Here is a 26,753-nt window from a genome sequence, read left to right as displayed (position 1 = left end):
CTCATGACTTCGTAGTAGACCTCACAGCACGCCGGTTAGACACCAGGCAGTACAGGTATCTAGACGTGGTTCTTTTGCTCTCAAACAACTATTTCACACTCAAACCGCTCGCCGTCCCCGCCCCCTTTGCCCCAGCCTTGAGGCATCATTGTTAATCGAGGTATCTATCATACCCCCTTGAATCCTGGTACAGTCCGTCGTGCCAGACACACCAAATACTGACATGAGCAAAGTAAAGCCCTAAACTGCAACCAAACGCCAAAAAAGATCTACCCACCTGTCCTGCCAAATACCTGCCGATCAACCCAAAGGCCCTGTGCCATTTTGCTTACTTCTTCCTGCCCTTCTTGCCCTTGGTAGAACCTCCTGCATTAGACGCGGTGGACGCCACGCTGGATGCTCTTGATGGAGTGGCCGAGCTGTTCTTGCTTGACTTGACTGACTTGACATTGTCGAGAGCCTTGTTCTGTAGATTTTGTTAGCAGCATGTCAATGGTAAGAAAGCTCTGTTATGCATACCTTGACACCGTTCTTGGCCTTCTTCTTGGCAGGGGCCATTCCAAGAATGCTGTCCTCGTCATTCTCATCGTCGGGCTCTCGCTTAGCCTTTCCGTTCACTCCATTAGAACCACGGGCGGGAACATCTTCGAATTCCTTGACGATGGTCGTAATCAGGGTAGTGCAGCGTCGGGAAAGCTCAATAGGCGTTCGGCTGAGGAAGAACCAGTCGAATTTGAACAAGGGGGATTCACGGATATCATCCCGCATCTTTTCGTACAGGCCTTCCGAGTCGATGCCATATCGATCGAGCAGGACCAGAAGGAATCGATCTTCCTCTTCCGTGTAGACCTTCTTGTTGGTTGTGGACACAGAGTAGTTGATCTTGAGCTGCTGTAGGGGGACTCTGTACTGCTGCATCTTCTTCCTCAGGAGCTTCTGGTGGTGTCCGAGACGTCGGGTTCGTTCCTCTCCGTCCTCGATAGTCTTCATGTACTTGGGATAGTCTGCAATCTCGGTGTACCGTTGCCAAAAGACCTTGGCATAGGCCTTGATTTCGGCCGCAGACTTGCTGTCAACCTCCTTGGAGATGCCTTCATAGGCAGTTCTGCCGTACTTGCCGGATCCGTTGACAAACTGTTGAAAGTCGCGTCGGTTCCACTCTCCAAATCCTTGCAACGACAGCTTCTCCTTTTCCTCGCGCTCTTCCTCGGTCAGGGGGGTGGCGTTGTCGATCTCTTGCTGGTCGAGAGCTCTCTCAGCTTCTCGCTCCGACAGGTTGTCATCATCACCATCTGGCAGAGGCACCTTATAGCCAATCTCCTTTCGGTAGTATGCAGTCTCTCTGTCCTGGAGATCCCTCAGACGCGGTGGGTAGAACTGATAATCGTGTACTGGAACTTGCTTCGGTGCTCGAGGCGCCTTGGGCTTCGCATCCGCCTTGGGGTTGGGGTACATGGTCTGTCGGAAATACTTATCCATCGAATACGACTGTTCCTTGCGTTCTCGCTTCGCCGGGTTGATCCAGGTCATGTTGATGTTCTTCTTGGTATTGGCAAAGTTCTCTCCATTCCACTCGTAAGCCGACTCCGAGGTGAACTTTTGTAGATCATCGATGCCGAGCTTCTCATACTTGGCATTCAGCTGCTTGGTTCGGTTTTCACCTCGAGCCAAGATCTCATCAATGTCGGCGTCACCGATTTCAGCGTCCTTGGAAGCCATGTTACCAGTAGGTCCCTTGGACTGGAACACCTTCTCAGCTCCGTGTTGAATCATCGACAGAAGTTCGTCCTTGTTTGCAGCAGCCTTGGCGGCAGTCTGAGCACGACCTTGCTGAATGACAAGCTGGTCCAGGCGGAGCTTCTGTGCCGCTCTCTCCAAAACCTTCTCCTCGATAGCATTATCCGTGACGAACCTGTACACAACAACCTGCTTGGTCTGACCGATTCGGTGCGCTCGGTCCATGGCCTGTAGATCTGCCTGGGGGTTCCAATCACTGTCATAGAGAATGACAATATCAGCGGTTGTCAGGTTGATGCCCAGACCACCGGCTCGGGTTGTGAGGAGGAAGATGAACTTCTCTGAGCCGGGCTTGTTGTACTCGTCGATGGCTGCAATACGGTCCTCGTGTGCTGTGCCACCATCGATACGACAATACTTGTACTCGCGGAAGACACAGTAATCTTCAAGAATATCAAGCAGTCGGCTCATCTGTGAGAAGATGAGAACGCGGCTACCTTGCTTCTCAAGTCTGTTGAGGAGCTTATCAAGGACAGCCATCTTGCCCGCATTGTACACAAGATGCTCGTCGGTAGTGTATGGAGGACCAGGCTCAGCTCCCTCAAACAGGTAAGGATGGTTGCAGCACTTTCGAAGCTGCATCACAATGTTGAGGAGTCGGGTCTTGGACTCCCGCTTTCCACCAGCTCCGTTGACCGCGTCGATGTCCTTCTCCAGGATCTTCTGGTACCACTTGACCTGCATCTCTGACATGCCTAGATAGACGTTGACTTCCTTCTTTGGCAGCAAGCTCTTTTCAACATCGCTCTTCACGCGACGGAGCAAGAAAGGCCGAAGGACCTTGTGGAGTTGTTGAACAACAGTGTCTTGATCGCGGTCCTGGCCTGAGAACCACTGATCAAAGGCCTCAGAGTCGCCAAAAACGTCGGGCAGCAAGAAGTTGAGAAGTGCCCACAGCTCGTGCAGGTTGTTTTGTAGTGGAGTACCTGTGATGAGGAGTCGGTTTCGGGACGAGAAGAGTCGGATCACTTGTGACAGTGAAGACTCTTCGTTCTTGATTCGATGCGCCTAAATACTGTTTAGTATAGTTGCATTCACTTTGCGTAGAGTGACAAACCTCATCGATGATGATGTACTCCCAAGCAAACTTCTTCAGGTGTGCCTTCTCACGGAGCACCATCTCGTAACTGGTAATGCAAACATCAAACTTCTCATCCACAAGGCGATCGTTGATCAGGTTATGTCGCTCTTCCTTTGCTCCCTGAAGCACCAGAACATCCACCTCTGGGGTCCATTTGGCAAACTCTCGCTTCCAGTTGTCGAGAGTAGACTTTGGTACGATGACCAAGTGTGGTCCAGTGATGTCGACGATGTGTCGCAGGTAGCCGAGGAAAGAAATTGTTTGGAGCGTCTTTCCAAGACCCATTTCGTCGGCGAGGATACCAGAGATACCGTTCTCGTGGAGGGAGATCAACCAATTGAGACCAGCAACCTGGTAGTCGCGCATAGTACCCTGAATGAAGGGGGGCGACTCTCGGAAAACAGTCTCGGCAGAACCACCATGCTTCTCGTCCTTCAAAAGTTCGGCATCTTCTTCGGCTTCCGTACGTCGGCGTCTGTCGCTCGTGGCGCCTCCTTGCCTTCCAGCGCCCTTCTTTCCCCTGGCAGCCTCGGCATTCTGTCGATCAATCTCGGTCATAATATCGCGGATCTTTGGATCGGGATTCGTCTCGATGAAATGACGGAATAGATCGGTGAGGCCAAGCAAGTATCGGAATCGGCGAATGGTGTCATCTTCCTGTGGATAAGAAGTCAGCATAATGGTGGATAGTTGCAGCCTTGTCCCAGAGGGCTTCGAACCTTGGACTCGCCCAGGCGATCGTGCTTCTTTCCAAAAATGCTTCGACGTAGTTGGTTAACCTCCGTGCGGCGCTTTCGGCCATCTGTAGTGGGCTCTCCGGCGACACTGCTAGCAGTGGTGCTGGGGTTCTCGGTGTCTGTGTAGTCGGGAGTCTCATCGACTTCCTGGAGCGGGCCATCAGTAACGAGCTCTCGCGTCGCAAATGAAGAGCAAAATGCAATTCAATAGTTGAACTCACCATTTCCTCCTCCTGGCGGTGCTCCGGCGCGTCTGACATGGACGCGTCGGTATCCACGGCGTTGGCTCGAGAGCGAGGCGCCATTGTGAACCGAGTGTGAGTAGGACCTCTTTACGCGACTGGCGTCGAGGAGACGCGTTTGGAGATGGTGCAGAGAGAAGCGCAGTCCAATGCAAGTGATCCAAATCGCTTCTTGTATCTTCCCGGGGACGTTTTCGACGAGGATTTGAAGTCGGGACGGGGATCACGCCGCTTCGTTACTTGGAGAATGTGTAGATGTTTTTTCGAAGGTGCCGGCGGGTAGAATCTCGACGGGCACCTTGAAGGGGGACGGTTTGGGGCTAGTGCCACTGTGCGACCCCTGTCATCGACTGGACCTCATAAAGCGGCCCCACGATCCCTGAAGGAAGAAGGAATAATCCGAGCAGTTTTCAACGACGTCACTGAACAGCTGTTGTTAAATCGAAGCGAAAACAACGAGATTGCTGGAATTATCTCTAAAAATTTCACCCCAAAATCTATTACAAAAAATTTGAACCCTTCTCAAGCACGGCATCGCAACTCCTCAACTTGCAACACCAATTTGAAAAGAACGTCGATCCCTTGGGGCTCACGTGACATACCGTCCCCCCCACTCCACGTGCAAACCCCCCCTCGGTTAGTGCCGTTCAGGCTCTGTGCGGCGTTGAATGGGTGGATGACTGGGCGAACTTCGTCGTGACCCAACGTTTGGTTCATCCAACGACTCGATATCTTGGGAGGCATAGCTCTTCCTGAGCGACCTGCATACAATTTGTTTGACTCTTGTGCTTGGGGAAACACTTTTCTCCCCCTCTATTCTGTTTGTTGACGACATCTTGGGCGCCAAAATACCGCTCCCAAGCCTACCGGCCTCAACCCTAGCGACTACCTACCAGGTGAGGCGATTAACCCTTCAAGCTCCCGAACCTTTCTAATATTGCCCTTCCAGCTCTCTAGCTCCTGTACCAGTCACAGTGTCTACCATGGAAAACATGCGGGGCGTCACTGCCGGCCCTGGCAGGCAGTCTGCCCAGCAGGAATCCCCTGAGCAGCTACTCGACGTCTTCAAGGCAGCGGCGCTATCCGTTACGAAACTGTACAAGACTTCTGCGGCCGCACAATCGAAGGCTCGGGCCGATGGGTATCAGGACTGTCTATATGATATGCTGGCGTTTTTGGACAAGGAGACTACGGGAACAGGTGACGGGGATGGCTCAAAGATTCGGAGATGGGTTAGGGAGAGGCTTGATGGCCGGGAGAGCAGCTCGCCAAACACCGAAAGCGAGGACGAAGTCGACAAAGCAGAAACATCTTCATCACCCGAACTCACTCGCCCCAATACCGTTGCCCAGCAGTTGAGCCAAATGCGAACCGACTCGGCACCTCCAAGCGTCCCTCCTACTGCTACTGTTGAAGAACAAACACCACTTGTGGTCCCTTCCCAAGACAATTTCACGTTCCAGTCTGCGCATCCGTATCCCAATATCGCCACTCTCAACCTTTCCGACTCGAGACCTCACGATGGCTCGTCTATGACGGCGACAAGGCCGTCCAAAGCCCGCTTGAACAACCCAGGTCGAGCATGTCCCAGAGGGCCAGGACATTTGGCACAAAGGGCTGGAGCTAAGCGCAAGTTGAACTTTGACGAGATATTCGATCTTGGCAGCCTGGGTGGAAAGGATCCTTTCGGCAACGGAGGGGGGAAGCGAGGCCGGCATGCTTAGTGCTCGGCTGGTGGACACAGGTACCTTTGGCTTGCGCATAGCACACTTATCACTGGGCAATGGAATTCGATAAACTGGATGGGATGAGGGCATGTTTACAGACGGACGCATGGACTAGCATTAGAGCATGGGCGGCGTTTGGAGGACGTAACGACTGCATTTGGGGGTGTTGAGGGTTTACACACACAATGTCTATTGGCGGTTTGCCATGATATCTACAACGAATATGATTATTTAACGATGATTTGGATCTAAACATTACTCTCATGAGGCCTCAAGATCTTTCCTGCTTGCCTCCCTATCTACTATTAATAGATGGGCTGCGAGTTCATCAACATGGTCATCTCTTCTTCCACTCCCTGGACGACAATGCTAGGTCAGTCAGGACAGCATCCGGAGAAGCCACTGCCAATATACAGGCAGCCTCTGCCAGATGATGCAGATGAAGCTTTGTTGTTACTGGTACCCGCTATTACTGAGAGCCTCGTCAAAGCCACCAAGGCTCACCTGAACGATAGCTAAGCACGAGGCGGAATGCACGATATTGTATCTAAAAATGGCATAGAACTATAAATATTGCAGTAGAGACAAGGGAGAAAGAATAATCAAGCATGCAAGTTCGATTTTAAGTTTCCAGCAACATGGTTCTAACATCTAGAGGTTATTAGAGCCTGTTTTGTCTCTCCATGCAGGCACTGGTGAAACTTGTTATCAGGTCAAACCTAAGGACCAGTAGGTGACAAATCTCATATCAGGAGAGGATAATGATAGAAAAAGATCTGTCATCTGGAATGACATGGGTAATGGGTCTTTTGACCTGCCAACCTGTGAGAAGCTCAAACAAGGGTTCACATGGGTGGATGAACATTGTTCCAGTTGTGTGTTGGCTTCAAAGACTGTTCTCTGCGATCAAAGCTGTCAGTGGATGGATGCTCACTCCGCCCTTGCCCTTTGTTGACTATGTAAAGTCAACAAGTTAACTTTAGATGACGACAACTTCAAGCGTAGTACGTATACATGTCCTGTCAACTGCGGTTCGCCAGAGAACAATACCACCCTACTGTATTGCGCATACGCGGGCGGACGATTAACCATCCCTGCTTACTCTATGCGACCTGCTGCTTGTCATCAAGACACGACAGGCGATCTCAACCATTGTAGGTGTGGCGTCGACGCAATCCACGAGACATTGTTGACGTCTCCCTGGGTGGCTCAGCACCCTGCTCGCACGCACGCAAGCAAGCCACCAGAACTTGGCGATCTGCCTACAGGTACTCCGTACAGTACCTACGCAGTCTGACAGGAGCGAAGACGCGTGCGAATGCGGGCTCAGTTTCAGCTCGGCGGATGGGCGTAGGTAGTGGTTTTCTATTTGACAGGGGCTGCAAGAAAAGATTTGACTTCCGACGCATACTCGTGTGAGAAGCAGGTTTCATCCTCCACCTTGTTCTATGCAGGTCTGGGCTGCAGTTCTGCCAGGGAGCAAGCAAACAATAAGGCCACCAGCGATTGAGCCAGCACCAACAGCAAGGCATCCATCCATCTTGGCCAGATTGCAAGCGCCCTGGCCAAGCAAGCGCCGGGTGATCCCATCCCTCAGCCTGAACAGGACTGGGCGCCTGGTGAGAAGCTGTGCCGGCGAGCCGTGCTCTACAACATTGTCCGTACTCCATGTCGGATGCCCAAGGAGGCAGTTGGGAGTCATACTGTGGCTCGGTGCTTCATGTATTCGCCATCGTGCTGTGCTGGCTGGACCCACGCCCATATAGATGGAATTCATAAGCATTATCTATGAATTCCTCATCAAGGCAAAAAGAGTGCCGAGGCTGGTGTGTTTTGTCATCTGAGGCTGGGCCTGAGGCACAGACGTAGAAGGTACTGTTTGGTTCTGCCACCAGAAAGGTACCTCCAAGACCCATGGCGGTATGGCGGGCTGCCTCCCCTCCCCGCCCGCTCTTTGGCTCTGAGCATGCCTCGACCTCTGATTCTCCAGCCATTGGATCAAGTTGGACACTCGCTCAATGAACGCTCAGCGCAGTGGAGGCAACAGGAACCTTTGGTAACCACTAATCTCGGGTTGTCTAGGCACTCTGGTCCACCAAAAGGCCCCCGGCCACCCGGCCTGTCTACCCGCCAGGGCGCATTGGATGGCGGATGGGACTGGAAACAATGGAAGGTCGATTGGATTCCTCTAGGCACTTTCTGCCCGCTGAGCTGCCTGTAGTTTTGCCATCTGCCCCTGCTGGAAGCCCGATGTATCATCCTGGTGGCATCCATGGAGGTACCTTCCCCCCCTCCCACCACCACCTGCACCGCTGAGAACTATCCCCGTCTCGTCCAAGGCCCCATCCTCCGCCGCCCTCACGTCCTCCCATCATCATCAACACCAACCACGACGCAGATACTCTTTCACCAGCCCACTCGTGGCGACGTGGGAACTACCTAACTATCGCCGACCTACTTCCGTCTCTACTCCTCTCCAAAAACAAAATTTCTTCTCCCGCTGTCGCGCTGTTCTCGTCTCTTTGGCTTCAAAACGCCCGTCTCGCGTGTCTATTCTCTTCCCGTTCCGGCCGCCGCCTCCTCGCTTTGGAAGCGGGGAGTCCGTGTCTGGTCTTTAGGCCCGCCGCCCGTGCACAGCCTCAACCTCCCCCCATTGCCCCAACTCCAGCGTCGTCAACTTTCTCCAGCCGAATCCTCCTAGTCGATCCCGTCCTTTGAACGCCTCTCCCTGATAAGGCTTCGACTGCGCGTCCTGCTCCGGCCATCAGGAAGGATATCCATCAACGTTGTTGTCCTTGCTGTGACCTAGTCCCTCGCTGCGCTGCGCAAGAGGTGACACCATGACCAGTCGCACCGATTCCGGGCTGCCCAAGTAGGTTCATTCCCAGCCGCCCATCCATCGCATCGCGTTCTGCGCCTGCGAAGGGGCATTCTATCCATTCGGCCCCTTCACGATACATGTGCTAACGGTTCTGCAGCAGGGCCAACCTTCGGGTTACGAGTGAGTCGCTCTCGTCCTTATACCCCTCCGCCCGAGTTCCTCTGTTGACATCATCCTAGTTATCGCCGCCGACGGTCTCTATAAGAGGGATGTTTTCCGTACGTCGTTCCATAGTAAACAAAGACTCGAGCTCCTCGTTAACACGCACCAGGCTTCCCCGACCCCTTCGCCGTCGCAACCATCAACGGAGAGCAGACGAAGACGACGACCGTCAGCAAGAGGACTCTCAACCCGTACTGGAATGAGAGCTTTGACTTGTAACGTGCCCCGCCACCCCAAACCTAGGACTTATCAGACTCACAGCCTGCAGCCGTTCCAACGAAGATAGCATTTTGGCAGTCCAGGTCTTTGACCAAAAAAAGTTTAAGAAGAAGGACCAAGGTTTCCTGGGCGTCATCAATATCCGAGTTGGAGATGTCATGCCCGAACTGAGTGCGGACGCTGACGGTCAGTTGACCTGTGCCACCTCCTCGACACTTGGAACACCCTGCTGACATAGACATGCGCCTTTCCAGACCAGATGCTTACACGAGATCTGAAGAAATCAACCGATAACCTTGTTGTTCATGGCAAGCTAATCATTAACCTTTCTTGCAACCTCAGCGCCCCTGCTCGCGGTGGTCAAGCATCGTCAACTCGACCCTCACTCGGCGCCGGCCCCTCGAACCTTTCCTCCCTCTCCGCACCCCCCTCAGAGAACCGCCCAGGATCCTCCATGTCCGGACCAAATGGAGCTGCCAGCTCGCAGGTCAACCTGCCGCACCGGCCTTCCAGCATCAACTCTGTTGGCGGCGCCAGCGCTCCTGGGCCAAATGCCGGTGGACAACCTCGGCAGTCAAACCAGTTGAGTCCATTCGAGGATGCACAGGGGCGTCTGCCTGCTGGTTGGGAACGCCGTGAAGACAACCTCGGACGTACTTACTACGTTGACCACAATACTCGAACGACGAGCTGGAACCGTCCGACTTCGACTGGCACCCAGCAGGAACAGCGAAACGACAGAGAGGCGGCCACTCAGGTGGAGCGACAGAGACACCAGAACCGTACCCTACCTGAGGACCGAACTGGCTCCAACTCGCCTACTCTTCAAGCACAGCAGCCTCAGCAATCATCATCCCCGACCGCTAACGCCGGCGCGGTGATGCACACCGGGGCTACAAGCCCAGGCTCTGGCGAGCTACCACCAGGATGGGAACAGCGATGGACGCCTGAGGGTCGACCCTACTTTGTTGATCATAACACCAGAACTACCACTTGGGTTGATCCGCGCCGACAGCAGTATATCCGCATGTACGGTGGCCAGAACAACGCCAACGGACAGATTCAACAACAGCCAGTATCGCAACTCGGCCCCCTTCCAAGTGGCTGGGAGATGCGCTTGACGAACACAGCTCGTGTCTACTTCGTCGACCACAACACTAAGACCACAACCTGGGACGACCCACGACTTCCGTCATCACTCGACCAGAACGTTCCTCAATACAAGCGAGACTTCCGAAGAAAGCTCATCTACTTCCGTTCCCAGCCGGCGATGCGCATTCTCAGTGGACAGTGCCATATCAAGGTGAGGCGATCTCACATCTTTGAGGACTCGTTTGCGGAAATTACTCGCCAATCGGCTACGGATCTGAAGAAGCGGTTGATGATCAAGTTCGACGGTGAGGATGGTTTGGATTACGGTGGTCTCTCGCGAGAGTTCTTCTTCCTCCTTTCACACGAAATGTTCAACCCCTTCTATTGTCTGTTCGAGTACTCGGCCCACGACAACTACACCCTCCAGATCAACCCTCACTCTGGAATCAACCCGGAACATCTGAACTACTTCAAGTTTATTGGCCGTGTCGTTGGTTTGGCTATCTTCCACCGCCGATTCCTGGACGCCTTCTTCATTGGCGCCCTCTACAAGATGATGCTTGGAAAGGCAGTCGCTCTTGCGGACATGGAGGGTGTTGATGCCGACTTCCACCGATCTTTGCAGTGGATGTTGGACAACGATATTTCGGGTGGGATTTTGGAGCAGACGTTTTCGACCGAGGACGAGCGCTTTGGAGTCATGACAACGGAGGACCTCATTCCCAACGGACGAAACATTGATGTCACCAACGAGAACAAGAAGGAGTATGTTGATCTCATGGTCAAGTGGCGAATCGAGAAGCGCATTGCAGAGCAGTTCCAGGCGTTCAAGGAGGGCTTCCAAGAGCTCATCCCTCAAGATCTCATCAATGTCTTTGATGAGCGTGAGCTTGAGCTTCTGATTGGCGGTATTGCTGAGATCGATGTCGATGATTGGAAGAAGCACACCGACTATAGAGGATACACTGAGTCGGATGAGGTTGTCCAGAACTTCTGGGCGACGGTGCGCTCGTGGGATGGAGAGCAAAAGTCTCGACTACTACAGTTCACAACGGGTACTTCCCGAATCCCTGTCAACGGATTCAAGGATCTTCAGGGCAGTGATGGCCCCCGACGATTCACGATTGAAAAAGCAGGAGAGATTACCAACCTACCCAAGGCACATACTTGGTAAGTCCAGTTTGATATTTCGGAGCGAGAGACAAGACTAACAGCGAATAGTTTCAACCGACTCGACTTGCCCGCTTATAAGAGTCTAGAAATGCTTCAACAGAAGCTCACGATTGCTGTTGAAGAGACAATGGGCTTTGGCCAGGAGTAGACGAGACGACAAAGGCACCACTGTTTGGTGGAGATATTGAACTTGCAACATTTACACTACCTAAAGGCGACTGCTGTGGCGTTGCCCTTCAAGACAGCGACCTCTTCTCTCTGCCCCTTCCTCTCGCTCACACACACACAAACTGTTTTGGGTATTTGCTTTGGTTCAAAGAGTGGACAGACCTGGGTCGTTTGGCGCTGGTGGATTAATTGACGTTCAACATGCGATTGATGCAACCCCTGTTTCCCTCTCTGCGCAAGCTCAGAAGCGTAGCGTATAGACCAGGGACGGCATCCAAGCCTCGTCGCCCTAGCGGACGAGATGGGCATGCCTCGTTGGGTTTGCTCTGTGGTGGGACGCCCTCGTGGGCATTGTGGAATTCTTACTCTACAGCTTAATCGAGGTGGACACCAGAATCGACGGGGCCCAAGCAAGGATGAATGGTGATCGATGCTGTTTTGACAACTGGAAAAGAGAGTCTGTACCTCTGTGTATTACGTACGATGTCGACGGACGAGACGGATGGAGCCAGCGAATTTAGGCGGAGGGAAAGATAGGGTTCACAGCGCCTCCTTTTTTAACATTCATCATATACTATACAAGAACGTTCACTACGTAGATGCTGTGTCTTTTGGGTGTGTTTGTGGTCGTATCGGCTGTCCCATTCGAGGTATCAAAGCACCCTGATAGATGGAGTTGTGACCTATGAGATGGATACATATCTTCAACTCGGATGGAGGAGTGTGACATCATCATCGAATACCTCTAGTGTCTTGATATCCCGGACTAATGTGATTGTTGCAAAGAGCCCATGTCAAGTACCTAGGGACGGTATCATCTAGCTGGTTATTTTCATTCACATATCGTTGCCATCTTCAACATTGGTGAATCAGCCATTCCCAAGTTAGTCCTTCAACTACGAATCACAACCCAGGCATGTTGTTTCCGCATATCTAACCTAGTGCGGTCACTGCGTGGTGTTGTACAAAATTGCATTTCCTTCTACCATTCTACCGGTGGGAACCCCAGTATGTACACCCGGTAACAACAAAAGAAAGACGTCTTTGGTGCCGCCATCCTCTTTACACGGCCTCTTTGATTCCTCTCCCTGATCAATGCACTCCAAAATCATCCAAATCCTGACAAAATGGGCCACACCAGCACCTCGGTGTGTCTTCTGTCCCAGCCCTGCTGTCCAATCCTTCCTTTTGCCTCGTGGCCTGTCGTCCAAAACCAAGGGGGCAGGCAACTCCTCAACCATGCTCACTCCATCTCTTCATCGTCGGTACCACATGCGGGTGATCTTGGTGTTGCGCATCTTGCGCTGGAGCTGGAAGATGCCGTACATGAGGGCCTCGCTGGTGGGGGGGCATCCGGGGACGTAGACGTCGACGGGGACGATACGATCGCAGCCGCGGACGACGCTGTAGCTGTAGTGGTAGTAACCTCCACCGTTGGCACAAGAGCCCATGGAGACGACCCAGCGGGGGTCGGGCATCTGATCGTAGACCTGTCGGAGGGCGGGAGCCATCTTGTTGGTGAGGGTACCGGCAACGATCATGACGTCGGACTGTCGGGGAGAAGCTCGGAAAATGATACCGAGACGATCCTGATCGTAGCGTGGGGTGGAAAGGTGCATCATCTCGACGGCGCAGCAGGCAAGACCGAAAGTCATGGGCCAGAGGGAGGATTGACGAGCCCAGTTGGCTATCACATCGAGGGTGGTACTGCGGGAGGTTCAATTAGCTCCAGGTCATGGATGACGACGCAATTGAGTTCGGAGAAGATAAATATCAAGACGGTCGAGTATCGTAAAGGGACGGGCCACGTACAGGGCGTATTGGATGACGCTCTTGGTACCCTCCTCACTGGGAAGAGGGACCTCCTTGCGGGCCTTGGCAAGACCCGAGGAGACCGAATGGGTCTGCAGGGCACTGGCATCGCGACGAGAATTGGTCGAGAAGGCGGCGGTGGTGGTTCGGAAGGGGGCAATGGCCATCGAGGGCTTGACTACAAGGCGGTTAACGAATGTCGGCATCGCGACGGGTCCCATCTCCGAGCCAGCGTCACAAAAAACCCGCCGGGCCGGGGAGGGATTGTATGTCGCTCTCTATTAGAAAACACGCACCTCGGAGGGCCATTGCGGCCGCGAATCGCGAGGCGGGAAGCATCTTGCGAGAGTGGACGAGTCGGCGGACGAGGCGGCCTCGATCACTCGGGTTCAAGAGGAGGGGAGACTGGGGTGCGAGGGTCGACAATGGCGTTGGCAAGAGAGGGAAGCTTTCGGTGCTTCGAGGAGGATGGGATTCGCCTCTCTTTGCTTGCGGACCTGGAATAAGATGTCTCTGATTGGTCAGAGGTAAGCTAGAGAGTCCGGGGATTAGCCGGTTCGGTCTGGTGATGGATAACCTCGGCGGCGATTGGTTGTGGGGTGTTAGTGCAAGTCGTTGACAAGTGGGAATTGGGAGTCGATGACATGGACAATTGATAAGTTGCCTCTATGACAATTTTCACAAGCATTTTCAGAGCAGTAAACATTTTGTGAGGATTCATTCCTAAATCACAGGGGGGTAAGACAGATAGGTAGGTAAGCAGTTGAAAGGAACCTTGTTTGGTTCTTGACATGGGGGTCGAATAGAATCGGAGTAGAAGAGGCTGTCTTGTCTTGAATCATTCCCCTCTGCTCTGGGTTATCACATATAAAATGAAGAGACGTGATGAGAATTCTCTTAGAAAAGCAAACTTCAGTAGAACTTTCTTCTCTGTTCTTCTCTTACAAAAGTACTGTGCACAGCATTCCATGTTCACTTCCCCAAGTACATACCCCATCATTTACCACCATTAACCTCAATCAAGTTACTACACGTCACTCTATTCTTGATCCCGCCATGGAAGACCACGCCTGTACTTTGCCCACACCCCCCACGTATTTGGGAAGTTTTCGAAGTCGAACGCAAGGCTACTACAGTTGGGCGGCACAATGCAATTATCCCCAAGGTTGATGCTACACACCCACTAACCAAAACATTCCGGGTGGCTTGCAGCAACATCATAACGGTAACACACCCATCAAGCACCTGAATAAAGTGCAAAAGGAGCCCATCAGCAAACACGAACGGTTGGACCTTTTATTTCTAACTGAACTTACGTTTTGAGGCGCAAAGGAGATGCTTCCATGAGCACATCTGCCCACTGCTGAGAGATAGACTGAATGTTGGGAAAGAAAACAACATGGATCCAAATCACATGTTATAAACAGTTATAACAAAAAATCCTTTTAAAATAACCGTTATAACTATTATGATATATAAAATTAACACATTACTACCTTGGAAGGTTTTCTATATTATAAAGATATTTTATGACTAAAAGTTAGCCTAGGCTGCCCAGCCAAGCTAAGGCAATCTAAAACCTTGGAGCTCAGCCAGTCTTCGCCCACCACACACCCCCCAGTCTCATACAGTACCCATACCCAGTCAGGCGCCTGTCGGTCCTCGACAACCTGCAACTCGCAACCATCGCGTCGCATCCATCACAGTTGCAAATAAAACAGAGCATCTCTGGCCTTGTTTTTGCAAGGCCAACAGTCTTAACCATGTGGTCCTCTTCTGGGAGCAGCAAGAAGCCTGCTCAGTCGGTGAGTTTTGCCCGCCCTCTTTGTCCTGTCCTCGAGCTTGATGATGCTCACGAGACTCGACGTAATCGGTGCCCTCCTTGCTAACAGCCCCACCGCCGCAGGAGATGGTCCAACTCGGTATGTCGTTGCGATTCCCTCTCCCCACGGGGTCGAGGTGTTTTGAGGTGCAGGTTGTTCGTAACAAGGTTGAATGTGCTAACGATAGATCAATTGCTGCTTGACAGATCGCTCAGAGTATGTCTTGTCCCGTCCTGGCTGTTGTCTGTGCTCGCGCGCTGAAGCATCTCGACCAGGTCCGTATCGCCATTCTGGAGACCGCCTCCAAGAGACAGCCACAGCTCTACCCCTAAGAGGAGTATCACGTCGCCTGGAGGTCATGGCTCCGGCCTCGTGGTTGGCGCCGCCTATTCGCATGCCGATATTCTCAAGTTTGACTCCCTGTAAGTCGTCGACCTGGCCGTGAAACATGATGTACTCTCCCCGCTGATGCCAACCACCAAGAAACCCATCCAGCTCCTCCCGACCAAAGACCCCCCCTTCCTCCTCCGCAACCAAGATCCGAGTTCACGAAGCTTCTCCCCCGCCACGGACAACCCCGGGCAAGACATCGTCACCGCCCTACAAGAGTTACATCAACTTCCTCTCCAACACCAACGATGACTGGAAGGCGGACGAAGACGACATGCTGGGTTACGAGGACGACGACGGCGATGACTTTGGGCTACCCAGTCTTTCGAGCATGAAGAGGAGGTCGCGGCGCATCGCTACACAGAACAGGGCCGAGTCAAGTACATTATCGCCGACGACAGAGGAACCCCCCGATGCGCTTCACTCGAGACGGTACTCGAATAGCGCCGATATCGCTGTCGAGCGTCCTGCGCCCACATATCCCATGCCTAAGAAGAGCGAGGGCAAGATTCTACGACCGCAGTACAAGGAGATCCTCAGAGGTGTGTCATGAAGATAGATCAAGATGAACATGACTGATCATGAATAGACCCTGCCAACGCCCTGCACCTTATCAACTACCCAACAGTCCCCGCAAACGCTACGCAAAAGGAAGCCGATGCGATTAATTCTCGAATCACCCGTATCAACAAGTTCAAGAAGCTTCTCCAAGCCTCCACCATCTCGCTGCCCGACCTGAGGTCGCTAGCCTGGTCTGGCGTGCCTCAGGAGGTCCGCGCCATGACCTGGCAGCTCCTCCTCAGTTACCTACCTGCAAACAGCGAACGCCGGGTCGCCACATTGGAGAGGAAGCGCAAGGAATATCTCGATGGCGTACGTCAAGCCTTTGAAAGGGGCGGTGGAAATGCTGCGGCTGGTACGACTAGCACAGCCCCTACAGGCAGGACGCGGGGCTTGGATGAGGCAATCTGGCATCAGATCAGCATCGATATTCCCCGAACAAACCCCCACATCGAGCTCTACAGCTATGAGGCCACTCAGCGGTCGCTGGAGCGCATCCTCTACCTGTGGGCGGTGCGACACCCGGCCAGCGGCTATGTCCAGGGCATCAATGACCTGGTGACGCCATTCTGGCAGGTCTTCCTTGGTATCTACATCGGAGACCCTAATATTGAGTCTGGCATGGACCCTGGACAGCTCCCTAAGTCGGTTCTTGACGCGGTCGAGGCTGACTCGTTCTGGTGCTTGACCAAGCTGCTCGATGGCATCCAGGATCACTACATTGTAGCTCAGCCCGGCATTCAGCGCCAAGTTGCTGCCCTCCGTGATCTTACAGCCCGGATCGATGGCAACTTGTCCAAGCATCTGGAACAAGAGGGCGTCGAGTTTATTCAGTTCAGTTTCCGCTGGATGAACTGTCTCCTGATGAGAGAAATCAGTGTCAAAAACACCATCCGCATGTGGGACACTTATCTGGTTCGTACTTATCCTATCAACACTAGTTCAAAATTAACCATCTGTCTAGGCTGAGGAGCAAGGCTTCTCTGAGTTTCACCTCTATGTCTGCGCCGCTTTCCTCGTCAAGTGGTCCGACAAGCTCGTCCACATGGACTTTCAGGAGATCATGATGTTCCTTCAGTGCCTCCCCACAAAGGACTGGACCGAGAAGGATATTGAGCTGCTCCTCAGCGAGGCCTTTATCTGGCAGAGCCTCTTCAAGGGCTCGGCCGCTCATCTCAAGGGTCAGCCAGCCCGTGAGCCCGTTACGAACCTGCAACTCTAGGCTCTTGTAAAAAGACAAAATCACCGTCATCTTCCTAGTAATTCTGCAGCTGCTATGGCGTTGGTTTCTGATTAGTGATGATGGATTGGATGAGGGATACCGTCTCGTAGCGAAAGCGAGAGTTTGTGAGGTCAAAAGGCCTGTATATATCGGCACATTAATGAGGATGGCAATGAGGTTGAGCATGAGGATGATGATCAAAACAACAGCATGACGAAAACCAGGACGAGCAAGACCAAGACAAGTCAAATGCATACGTCGGCGTTGATTCTTACTTCAGAGAGGTTTTATTTTTCTCCTCTATCGGTGATGGGGATTTGGTATCATATTTACTATTTGGGTACAAGGGCTATACCAACCTTTTCTACAGTTAAGAGTATTAAGAGCGAGGGACTCCCTTCTCATCCCATCCATCTCTTTCTTTCCTACTCGCTCGCTTGCTTGATCCTATTCATCCAACGTCATTTGGTATTGTACAGGCGGTTTTGCTTCGGGTACATGGGGTATGCCTCCTTCATGTTATGTATATGGACGCACCCCGGATGATGATGATAAACGCTCACCCTTCGCGTATCGAATGCCATCCACATTATCCTCGAGATATCCCGCCTCTTGTGAGCGCATCATCCAACTCCGAACGCCAGGCCGTGATAATTAGTATATACGTGAGCAACCCTGCCAGCCAGAATCCTCAACCTGGGGTTAATCCTGCCCAGGGGAGTGCCGTATAGGTAGGTGCCAAAGAATCGATTCTGCTTTCAGCTCAATCGATGAGATTCCACCAGGTCCCTGATGAACCCTAATTTTTCGCGATCTTCGTCGCAGACTCGCGCCCACTCGAGCAGTAGACGCCAGGTGTAGAGTGCCATGTCTTCGCGCCTCAGAACCTGTCCAGCCCATTCTTTGCCCCTCTCAGCGATGTAACGGGCAGCCGTGTCGCCACCTGCCGCGTCATCGGTGAAGAACTCGAGAATGGCGTAAAGGTCCTGGAACGTGTTGTCGAATGGCACAAAGTGAACCCACGGGGTCAGACGGTCGTCGTGCCACTCAGCATAGACGGTGGCCTTGAGTGGCATACTCGAGGAGCGCAAGAAACCACGGAATCGAGCGCTGAACGAGTTGCCGTCGGTGTCGGGGAGGAACTTGTATTTATACTGCTCCTTCATGGGCATGTACTTGACTTCATGGAAGTAAGGGGTAAGATGGCCGCAACGATCATCGCAAAGCATGCGAGCGAAGCCGCAGTTAGCAAACTTCTCAAGCCACTTGCCAATCGATTTAGAAGAGCGATGGCTGCTGTTGTACTGATCGTGTGATGGCAACTGGAAAGTCTTTGGTTTCACACCACCATTCTCGACGCTATCGACATAGCTGCCGTTGAGCATTTGCATCAGCCGATGGCGGTGGAAGCGATGCCATTTATCGGCCGTAGCTCGACCGCCAGAAGCATCGCCTCGCCAGACAATGCCCGTCTTCTTGGCATGCCATGCAGGTCCCATCTTTTCACCTCCAGAGTAAAACTCATTGTCGGTAAGATACATGGCTCCGGGGATAAGCATCTCGTTGTTCATGGGGAGCTTTGATCCGCCAAACATGGGAATCAGCTCCTTGGAAGTGGACAGACTTAGAGGCTGGACGAAGCTACCGTGCATCTGGCGAAGATGCGGTTGCAGGCAAGGGTCCTGAGCGGCAGTCCAGTTCTTGACATAGCCCTTGTAGGCGTAAGGGGCGTTCCAGTCTGTGGGGTAGTCGACGGGACCTTTGAGATCGGAGACTTGCTGAGCATTGCGCGACGGAGTGTTGGGGTCACACGTCACACGGGCAAGCTCCCAGTAGTTGGTTGAGCTATTGTACCACGTTGGGTCGTACGGCTGAGGCTTCTCGGCGTCTAGTTTGGCAAGGCTCTTGAACTCGGTCATGACCTCCTTTACCGGAGGCATGCGCCGGTTGCTACCCTCCTGATCCACAAGCTTGGAGAGCTCTTCAAACGGGACGAGAAGGCGAGGTTCGTCCATGTAATTAATTGGCATGTCAACGTCGGGCAATTCCTTGGCAAAGTCCTTGACAAGGTCGGTCCATAGCTGGAGCCATGGGACACGGTCTTTAGTATCGCCTACGCCGGTGGCCTCGCCGTTTCGAACCTTGACGACCCAGTGCCAGGCAGATGCGCGGCGAGCGAGGGTTTGAGGGTCGAGCGCCCAGTATGGAGTCAAGTCTTTGTATATGCGATCAAAGTAGTCCTCGACGATAACGGCATCCGAGGCTATGGCGGCCTCAATCCACTTGTCGAAGCCTGGAGGTGGGTGACGGCCGCGACGGATGCGATACCGTTCAGCGGCGTCATGGAGGTTGTAACTGCGTTTTGTAAGAAGGGTCTCATGGCGTGCGCGAGCGTCTGCCATGAGCTTCTTGATCGGGTGCTTGGGACCTATGGTGACAGGCCCCTTTGGTTCGGTAACGTCCCAGCCCTGGCTGCTGGTCCATAGTAGGTAGTTTGTGATCGCGAAGCATACGATGAATGCTGTGCTGAGGTAACGGAAGACTAGGCGAGAAGGCCAGGCCGATAGCCATTGTTTGAGTCGCGGCCACATGACGAGCATGGGGGAGGAATTAGGAGGCGAGGCGGGGAAGTCGGAGGGTCTATGCGCGCCACGGAGGAGCAAGATATCGAAGCATCGATGGACGGGAGCTCAGCGAGCGCAGCAAGAGGGCATTGTCGGAGGAGTGGGTGGAAGGAAGGATTCGGTTCGCTTAGACTTTTGCGCCGGCCGGAGATGTACGTGTGATGGAAGTCTCGGGAGTATCGTAGATGGCGCCGGATGGGTGTTCAGAGGAGTACAAGAAGCCGAGGAATCGAAGAAAAGGGGAGGAAAACAAGAAAGAAGGAGAAACGATCTGATTACGTTGGTTGACAGAACCAGGAAGAGTGAGGTGAGGTGAGGTGAGTTGAGATTGTGGTGTTGAGTGGTCAGGTGGAACGGGAAGGAGTCCCGGACAAGTCAAGCCAAGTCAAGCCAAGTCCCTGGCCCTGTTCGAGTCGAGGTCCTGGTGGAAACTTGGACTGCCCAGGAAATCGCCGCGAGGTTGCAAGTCGAAGCTTAGTGGATGGGAGGCGCTGGGAGGCTTTGATAGTTGGAAGGATGGTGCGCTAGAGCGTGGAGAAGGTCAGAAGGCCCGCTGCAGTTTTTGCGGAGCCACATGAAGCTTGACCTTGACAATCAAGGGGAGCAGGGGGAGCATCCAGGTTCATGAGCACCTGGAGCAGGGAACGCTGCACTGCGGGCAGGCTTCCAGGGTTCATTCATTGCGGTAGAGACCGCTAACTGGCCCAGGTAGCTCGGCACAATAGGCGCTGCGTGCCCCGGGGAATGGATCTAATAAGAGGAACACGCTCTCAGTAGCATCCACCACGAGCAGGATCCCAGTCTGGTGCATGTGCTGATGGGGTGAATCCTACCAGGCATTCTGCAGTGGCTGAGGGGGGATCCAGGGTGTCGAGAGAGCCGAGGACCTCCAATTGCGAGCATGCGCCGAACAGTTGCCAACCTGGGTAGGTAGATATTTAATTGAGCAAAAGGAAACGAACGCTGCGCTTTGTGTTTCATCAAATCCAACGCCAAAGCTTCCTCTCTTTTTTCTCTCTGGTCCGCAGTGGCTTGCCGCAAAGTGCAACAAGACCACCAACAAGGCCCCCCCCCCCTTTCGCCGCATACTACTCTGCGCCGTACCCATCACCTGCATAAAGAAATTGAAGCCCTCAGGAGGAGACTTGGAATAGGGGAACCCCAAGTCTCAGAACGGCAAGAAATATGGCGGTGGCCAGCGTGCGTGCCCTGAGAAGTGATTGGCTTGGCGGCGTCAGTCTCGGGCCAACAGAATGCCATGTGTCTGAGATGGAAGCCGCTTTTTTCTTGTCTCTCGGGATGTCGGGCGTAAGTTAGTGCTCCAAGTGGCCATTGGAGAACAGGGAAAACCCCCCACAAATGCCGTCTTCGAATCCGGCTTGGTTGGTGTTGCAGATTGGGTTTGGAGGCTTCGTACCTGCGTATTAAGGTGCCGCGTTTGCCAGCTCTACCATGCGTGCCATGTAATTAGTGCTCAGAGTGGCTGCGCTTGCAAGGCCTCACATGATATTGCTTCGGACTGCAAATATGCTTGCTTTATGATTTTTAGCCTTAATAACCTAAAATATTATGTTAAAAATATGATCAGATGGGGGATTTAATAACAAACAGTTGCAAGCCTATTTCTTATAGATGCTCAAAGACATATATTCACGGCCAAACCTTACATATCCACCCCTGTTTACGGCTGGTCATCTCAAGTCAAAAGAAATCAAGATTGAAAACTCCTATCCGTCCTCTGGCGTGTTGGCTATTTTATCCCCTCCCTTCCAATATATTATTATACATCGTTCTGCCTTGGCAAGAAACGCGCGCCCTTCTCCTTATCACAGCCGGGGCCCTGAACATGGAAAGAAGAAAAAAAACAAGAGAAAGCAGAGCATCAGTATCAGAACCCAACGTAGCCACGAGAATTGCCATCGACCCCATGAGTCTCCTCGACCTCAATCTCGAAATGCTTGGGCTGCTCAGATCGCCGAGACGGTCCCATGGTGGATGCACTTCCCTGCTCCTAATAGGGAGCAAAGCCTCGACCACGGCCCCGGTAACCACCGCGGTAGCCTCCTCGAGGGAAGCTGCCTCTACCGTGGAATCCTCGACCTCCACGGAAGCCTCCACGACCACCGCGGCCGCCCCGGCTCATGCCTGGGATGTTGGTGCGCTTGGGTGTCACCTTGATGTTGCGCCCTTTGAACACGCTCTCGTTAAGGACGAGGGCCTGGGCGACCAGGCTGGGCTCGGTGAACTCGACATAGGCGTACCTAAAATCTCATGTGTCAGCAGTCGATAGACCGTCTGAGGGCAACCTGCCAACGTACCCCTTCGGTTGTCCAGTAAACTTGTCAAGCAAGATGGTGACTCGGTTGATAGAGCCACAGCTCTGGAAGTGAGCCTGGATCTCCTCGGGCGAGGCAGAGTAGTCGACGTTGCCCACAAAGATGCTGCGCGCATCGATCGACTCTTTGTCATCTGCCAGATCGGCGGACTGCTGTTCTAGAGTAGCCTGCATCTCTCGAAGCTTCTTGGCCTCCTCCTCCATTTCCGCTACCCGGCGCTTCATGGCAGTGATCTCTTCCTAGGGCGCCTCGTCAGTTCCTTCTTCAATCCACCTCTTTGCGCGCCTCACGCACCTCCTCGTTCGCATTCATCTCGGTTTCCGGCTCGTGCTCATGCTCATGCTCATGCTCTTGCTCATGATCGAGCTCGGCCATGGGCTTCTCCTCCGGTTTGCCCGAGTCCGACATGTTTGCAGCAACGAGATTCGGTCTAACAATATGTCTCGAGTCGAGGAGGGATTCTGCGTGGGTAGGCGTTAGCGGATGTTGACTCGTCGCAAAGGAGCAAAAGGCGTCGATCCGAGACGCAGACGCGCCCTTGTCGTCATGGACGTCGCAAGCTGCAGAAATGATCAGAAGACACAAGACCAGAAGAATACGTACAACTCCAAAAAGCACCTTGCGCAAAGCTGTAGAATGCAAGGCGACGAACGTCCGAGCAATAAATCGGACAGAAAAGGCTGGTGCTGAAAGAAAGGATTGAAGATGATCAGGGCAAAGCAAGAAGAATGGTGTCCCCTGCAGCCTTTGCTTGTAGGTACTCCGTAGGCAGGTAGGTACCTATGCCTTCACTGTGGCTTGCATTCATCAGGCTGAGAAGCCCCGCCTGTTTTTGACTCGCGCCGCTGCTCTATTGGGCAGTCCTGAGCTTAGTCATCATAACAACTTAGCCTTTGAGCTCCGCATCAGAACGACCACGACAGATCCAACACCTTCTCAACATACTCTTTGTACTCCAATTCTATCCCCTCGACTCTTTCAATCCTGCACCTTGGTCTTCACACACCCTTCTTTGATTCCACGCGTGGGCTTTGAGCCCTCGGCAAAGTTGCGCGTGACTTCTACCCGTCCGGACTCTCTTATCACGACTTGGGCCTTTGCGCCAGACCCCAGCCGTCACGATGACCGAGCCCGAGAACTTCGAGGATGATCTCTTCGCCGACCTGTAAGCCACTATCAACTCGCACATGAGCCGTCGCTTTTGTATCCCAAAGCAACATTCAAGCTGATACTCTTCAAGTTACGACGATAACGACGCTTCCAAGGCGGCACCTCCCCCCGTAGCCGCAGCTCCGCCAGCCCCGGAAGTCCAACCAACCCATACCAATAACAATGACCAAGATGGGCCGTATCAGCATCAAGACGCGGGAGGTGATGAACACATGATGCAGGATCAAGATGATGATGACGATGATGTCGATTTCAACCTTGGCGGAGGAGGCTCTACAGCTGGTCACACAAGCCAAGTTGCTACTCATGACGATGTCCCAACACCTCCGCCGTACGGAACCGTACACAAGGCAAGTGCCAAGGAAGACGGGTGAGTTTCTTCTGTCCCATTCCCTGTGATTTGTATCCCCCATCTGCCCTAGGGCGAGTATTGTGGTTTGCCTTTGGTCGCGTGCTTGCAGCTTGGATCGTAATGGCAGCTGCCATTTGGCCACGTAGCAGTGGCTGTTCTGTTGGGTGCTACTCAGACATCTCGGAAGTTGGCTTGGCTGGAAAGGTTCGCGGTCAAATGAAGAGAAGAGGCGTGGCATTCAGAGACATCAACCCGGCAAGACTCAAAACGGAGGAACTATCGTCAGCCGAGTCGAGAGGACTTGGGATCAAGACTATGATCAAGTGAGACGAGGCATCCAGCAATTCCAAGAGGTCTAATCAGGACCAAGATACTTGAGACCAAGAGGAGGATTTCAGTGTCAGACTTGGGAACTCGCCCTGTGGATACTCCCGAGAAAGAATCAGCCGGCCCTAGTCAAGACGAAAGACCCTGCTTCCGTCTTTCATAGCCATCAGTCGCAGAGATCTTATGAGCCAGTCAGAACGGTCAGACGTTCTCCTTGCTATAGCGAGATTTTGCAGCGAATAGCGCTCGAGGCCAGTACCTAGCAAGACAGAGAGAAGAGTCAAGACGATAGCACAAGACGAACAAATATTCGACCAAGCTGATCTGGCATCTCTCGCTGCATTGTCTGCGACATCTTGCGACTACCATGGCGATTCATGAACACCATTCGCCAACCATCAATCAACTGGACCCCTGATCACGGGTCTCGGGAGTTTCACATCGCCAAATTTCAACACAAAACGCCAAGAGCCGAGGGGTACTCCATGAGGAATAGACCTTTCCTGGTCCTGAACTGCCTGTCTACGCCATTATTGTCAAGCAAGCTCTCATAGCCTGCCTCGCGGATGTGGAGCCTCCTGGAGAGCAGCAGACTTGACACTATTCATGTTGACCGCCCTGCCAAATCGCGGCCTAAGGCACCTGTTGTCGCGATATCAGATGCCAAAATCAAGCTGTTCGTGCTCAGCCCACGTGGAAGGAGAAGACCCAAGAAAGAACTCTACAACATGACCCTGTCTGATGCAAGCCACCATGCCACAGTCAGGGAACCAACAAGCTTGCTGCAGCCAATACGACCCATGCCTTGCAACCGCCATCACTTACCATATCACCAAATTCGGGTACAAGACTTAGTCATTCGCGTACTGACATGTTGAAATAGTAAAATGTTCATTGGCGGTCTCAACTGGGAGACAACGGATCGTAAGTGGCCTAGAATCACGTCAGAGTGCGGTGTATCCTGACCCTTGATAGAATCCCTACGAGATTACTTTTCGCAGTTTGGCGAGGTTGTGGAGTGCACCGTCATGAGAGATAGCAGCACAGGACGGTCACGAGGTTTTGGTTTCCTCACCTTTAAGGACGCCAAGACGGTCAACATTGTCATGGTCAAGGAGCATTTCCTGGATGGGAAGATTGTCAGTTATCGGTGTCCCTTGAAGAAGCTACAACAGGCTAATACCGCAGCAGATCGACCCCAAGCGTGCTATTCCCCGTGATGAACAGGAAAAGACAAGCAAGATCTTTGTCGGAGGTGTCAGTCAGGAGACGACCGACCAGGAGTTTAAGGAGTACTTTGCCCAATTCGGTCGCGTTGTGGATGCGACTCTTATGATGGATAAGGACACAGGCCGACCACGAGGATTCGGTTTTGTCACGTTTGAAAGTGAAGCCGGTGTCGACGCCTGCATCAATGTGCCCCTGGAGATCCATGGAAAGCCCATCGAGGTCAAGAAGGCCCAACCCCGAGGCAACCTTCGAGAGGAAGAGGAGGCTTCTCGACGCAACAAGTTCAGAAAGGATGGCGATCAATCCAGCCAGGGATCCATGGGCCAGCAGATGAGTAACAACGGCATGACGCCCCAGGCCATGGCCCAGTACTTCCAGCGCATGCAGCAGTACTTTGCCATGATGCAGTCGCAGATGGCCATGAGCCGAGGAATGCCCATGAACCCAGGCATGTGGCAGAACATGATGCAGATGCAGCAAATGCAGCAGCAGATGATGGGCCGTGGCGGCGGCGGAGCCAATGGGCAGAACATGATGAACAACATGACGCCTCAGATGATGCAGCAGATGCAACAGATGCAACAGCAGATGATGCAACAGCAGGGCCAACAGGGAGGCCAAGATAACTCGGCTGCCGCAGGAGGCGCCAGCGGAGGAGGCGGTGGTTTTAATCAATACCAGCAACAGCCTCAGGGAGGTCGTCGCGGCGGCCGTGGCGGTGGTTACGGCGGCGGCGGCGGCGGCGGCGGCGGCGGCGGACACGGAGGCTACAACATGGGAGGAGGAGGAGGCGGCGGCGGAGCTCCGACTTCATGGGAGGGCATGTATGACGATGTCCCTCAGCCGAACCCCAACCAAGGCGGCGGTGGCTTCCATCGCAGTGGAAGTGCCGGCGGGAACGCTGATCCCCAACACGCACCCCCAGCCAACGCTCCCACGGGACCCAAGAATGCCGGCAAGCCAGGTGCCAACTACCGCGGAGGCGGACGAGGAGGCAACCGTGGATTCCACCCATACTCGCGATAAAGACAGACGGTACATCAGAGTTGGCGTTTGTCACGCAGGAGTCGGTTGGTTACCGAGCCTGTGGAGAAGTCGATCGGGACGGACAGGGCTACAGGTGTACAATACCACGGAACCCCTTTGTTGTTTCTTGATGTTTTTTTCAGGGACTCTGCATCTTATCTTTTTTTCTTCCCTTTTGTTTTTTGACTTTCAACAATGGGTGGTTTTTCTTTCAGTAAAGCCAGGTTAGGCTAAATCACAGGGGGTAACCAGGGAGGTGAATGAATTTGCGCGGGATAAGTCTGCAGTAATAACATCTAACAGCATATCATTCACTATGAAACATGTGATCAGGTTTTCTAAACGTAACGGCACTAAATTCGATGGGGTCTACTGGCACTACGAGATAATGGTGAAGTTGGCACATAAGAATAGTAGAGGCATCAAGGCACATGTAGAGTCACCATTAGCAATGCTATTGATGTAAATGGTACCACACTATTCACACGAAGAAGGCTTCAAGAAGACCAGGTTAGTAAAGCACTAATGCTTGTACTTGGTTGCTTATTATTGTTTTACACTGCTCAATGCTTGGATATTATATACACTCGGAATCAAAACG

The 26,753-nt window shown here is 53.0% G+C and overlaps 8 protein-coding genes across 8 annotated transcripts; 4 read left to right on the top strand and 4 right to left on the bottom strand.

Annotated features, from left to right (window-relative positions):
- Nucleotides 1–328: 328 nt before the first annotated feature.
- CHR2116 (SWI/SNF family of DNA-dependent ATPase) lies at nucleotides 329–3,920 on the bottom strand (the record flags this gene model as incomplete). The annotated part of the gene is made up of 5 exons (XM_003050683.1): nucleotides 329–466; nucleotides 520–2,805; nucleotides 2,855–3,535; nucleotides 3,598–3,762; nucleotides 3,837–3,920. The coding sequence occupies 5 exons, from the start codon at nucleotides 3,918–3,920 to the stop codon at nucleotides 329–331; spliced, it is 3,354 nt and encodes a 1,117-aa protein (XP_003050729.1).
- A 920-nt stretch (nucleotides 3,921–4,840) lies between these two features.
- On the top strand, nucleotides 4,841–5,825 carry NECHADRAFT_104409 (uncharacterized protein; the record flags this gene model as incomplete). The annotated part of the gene is made up of 1 exon (XM_003051060.1): nucleotides 4,841–5,825. One exon carries the CDS (start codon nucleotides 4,841–4,843, stop codon nucleotides 5,579–5,581), a length of 741 nt encoding a protein of 246 aa, XP_003051106.1. The 3' UTR covers nucleotides 5,582–5,825.
- A 2,599-nt stretch (nucleotides 5,826–8,424) lies between these two features.
- NECHADRAFT_104408 (uncharacterized protein) lies at nucleotides 8,425–11,876 on the top strand (the record flags this gene model as incomplete). The annotated part of the gene is made up of 6 exons (XM_003051059.1): nucleotides 8,425–8,456; nucleotides 8,622–8,683; nucleotides 8,737–8,842; nucleotides 8,896–9,032; nucleotides 9,101–11,108; nucleotides 11,160–11,876. 6 exons carry the CDS (start codon nucleotides 8,425–8,427, stop codon nucleotides 11,257–11,259), a joined length of 2,445 nt encoding a protein of 814 aa, XP_003051105.1. The 3' UTR covers nucleotides 11,260–11,876.
- A 355-nt stretch (nucleotides 11,877–12,231) lies between these two features.
- Nucleotides 12,232–13,430, bottom strand: NECHADRAFT_60986 (uncharacterized protein; the record flags this gene model as incomplete). The annotated part of the gene is made up of 3 exons (XM_003050682.1): nucleotides 12,232–12,986; nucleotides 13,092–13,269; nucleotides 13,388–13,430. The coding sequence occupies 3 exons, from the start codon at nucleotides 13,428–13,430 to the stop codon at nucleotides 12,536–12,538; spliced, it is 672 nt and encodes a 223-aa protein (XP_003050728.1). The 3' UTR covers nucleotides 12,232–12,535.
- Nucleotides 13,431–14,854: 1,424 nt separating this feature from the next.
- Nucleotides 14,855–17,087, top strand: NECHADRAFT_80262 (uncharacterized protein; the record flags this gene model as incomplete). Its single annotated transcript, XM_003051058.1, has 7 exons — nucleotides 14,855–14,896; nucleotides 14,984–15,013; nucleotides 15,102–15,130; nucleotides 15,190–15,336; nucleotides 15,398–15,846; nucleotides 15,894–16,780; nucleotides 16,830–17,087. The coding sequence occupies 7 exons, from the start codon at nucleotides 14,855–14,857 to the stop codon at nucleotides 17,085–17,087; spliced, it is 1,842 nt and encodes a 613-aa protein (XP_003051104.1).
- A 758-nt stretch (nucleotides 17,088–17,845) lies between these two features.
- NECHADRAFT_80261 (uncharacterized protein) lies at nucleotides 17,846–19,687 on the bottom strand (the record flags this gene model as incomplete). Its single annotated transcript, XM_003050681.1, has 1 exon — nucleotides 17,846–19,687. The coding sequence occupies one exon, from the start codon at nucleotides 19,685–19,687 to the stop codon at nucleotides 17,846–17,848; it is 1,842 nt and encodes a 613-aa protein (XP_003050727.1).
- Nucleotides 19,688–21,722: 2,035 nt separating this feature from the next.
- NECHADRAFT_40692 (uncharacterized protein) lies at nucleotides 21,723–22,283 on the bottom strand (the record flags this gene model as incomplete). The annotated part of the gene is made up of 2 exons (XM_003050680.1): nucleotides 21,723–21,972; nucleotides 22,030–22,283. Coding segments are annotated over 2 exons (504 nt in total), but the record flags the coding sequence as incomplete, so codon positions are not given.
- An 885-nt stretch (nucleotides 22,284–23,168) lies between these two features.
- Nucleotides 23,169–26,152, top strand: NECHADRAFT_41418 (uncharacterized protein; the record flags this gene model as incomplete). Its single annotated transcript, XM_003051057.1, has 5 exons — nucleotides 23,169–23,212; nucleotides 23,288–23,587; nucleotides 24,780–24,820; nucleotides 24,872–25,046; nucleotides 25,072–26,152. 5 exons carry the CDS (start codon nucleotides 23,169–23,171, stop codon nucleotides 26,150–26,152), a joined length of 1,641 nt encoding a protein of 546 aa, XP_003051103.1.
- Between the last annotated feature and the right edge of the window lie 601 nt (nucleotides 26,153–26,753).

This window comes from Fusarium vanettenii (genome assembly GCF_000151355.1).
Source record: "Fusarium vanettenii 77-13-4 chromosome 5 genomic scaffold NECHAsca_5_chr5_3_0, whole genome shotgun sequence".
NCBI lineage: Eukaryota > Fungi > Ascomycota > Sordariomycetes > Hypocreales > Nectriaceae > Fusarium > Fusarium vanettenii.
The sequence above is the reverse complement of the archived record's forward strand: the minus strand, read 5'-3'. Positions and strand labels throughout refer to the sequence as shown.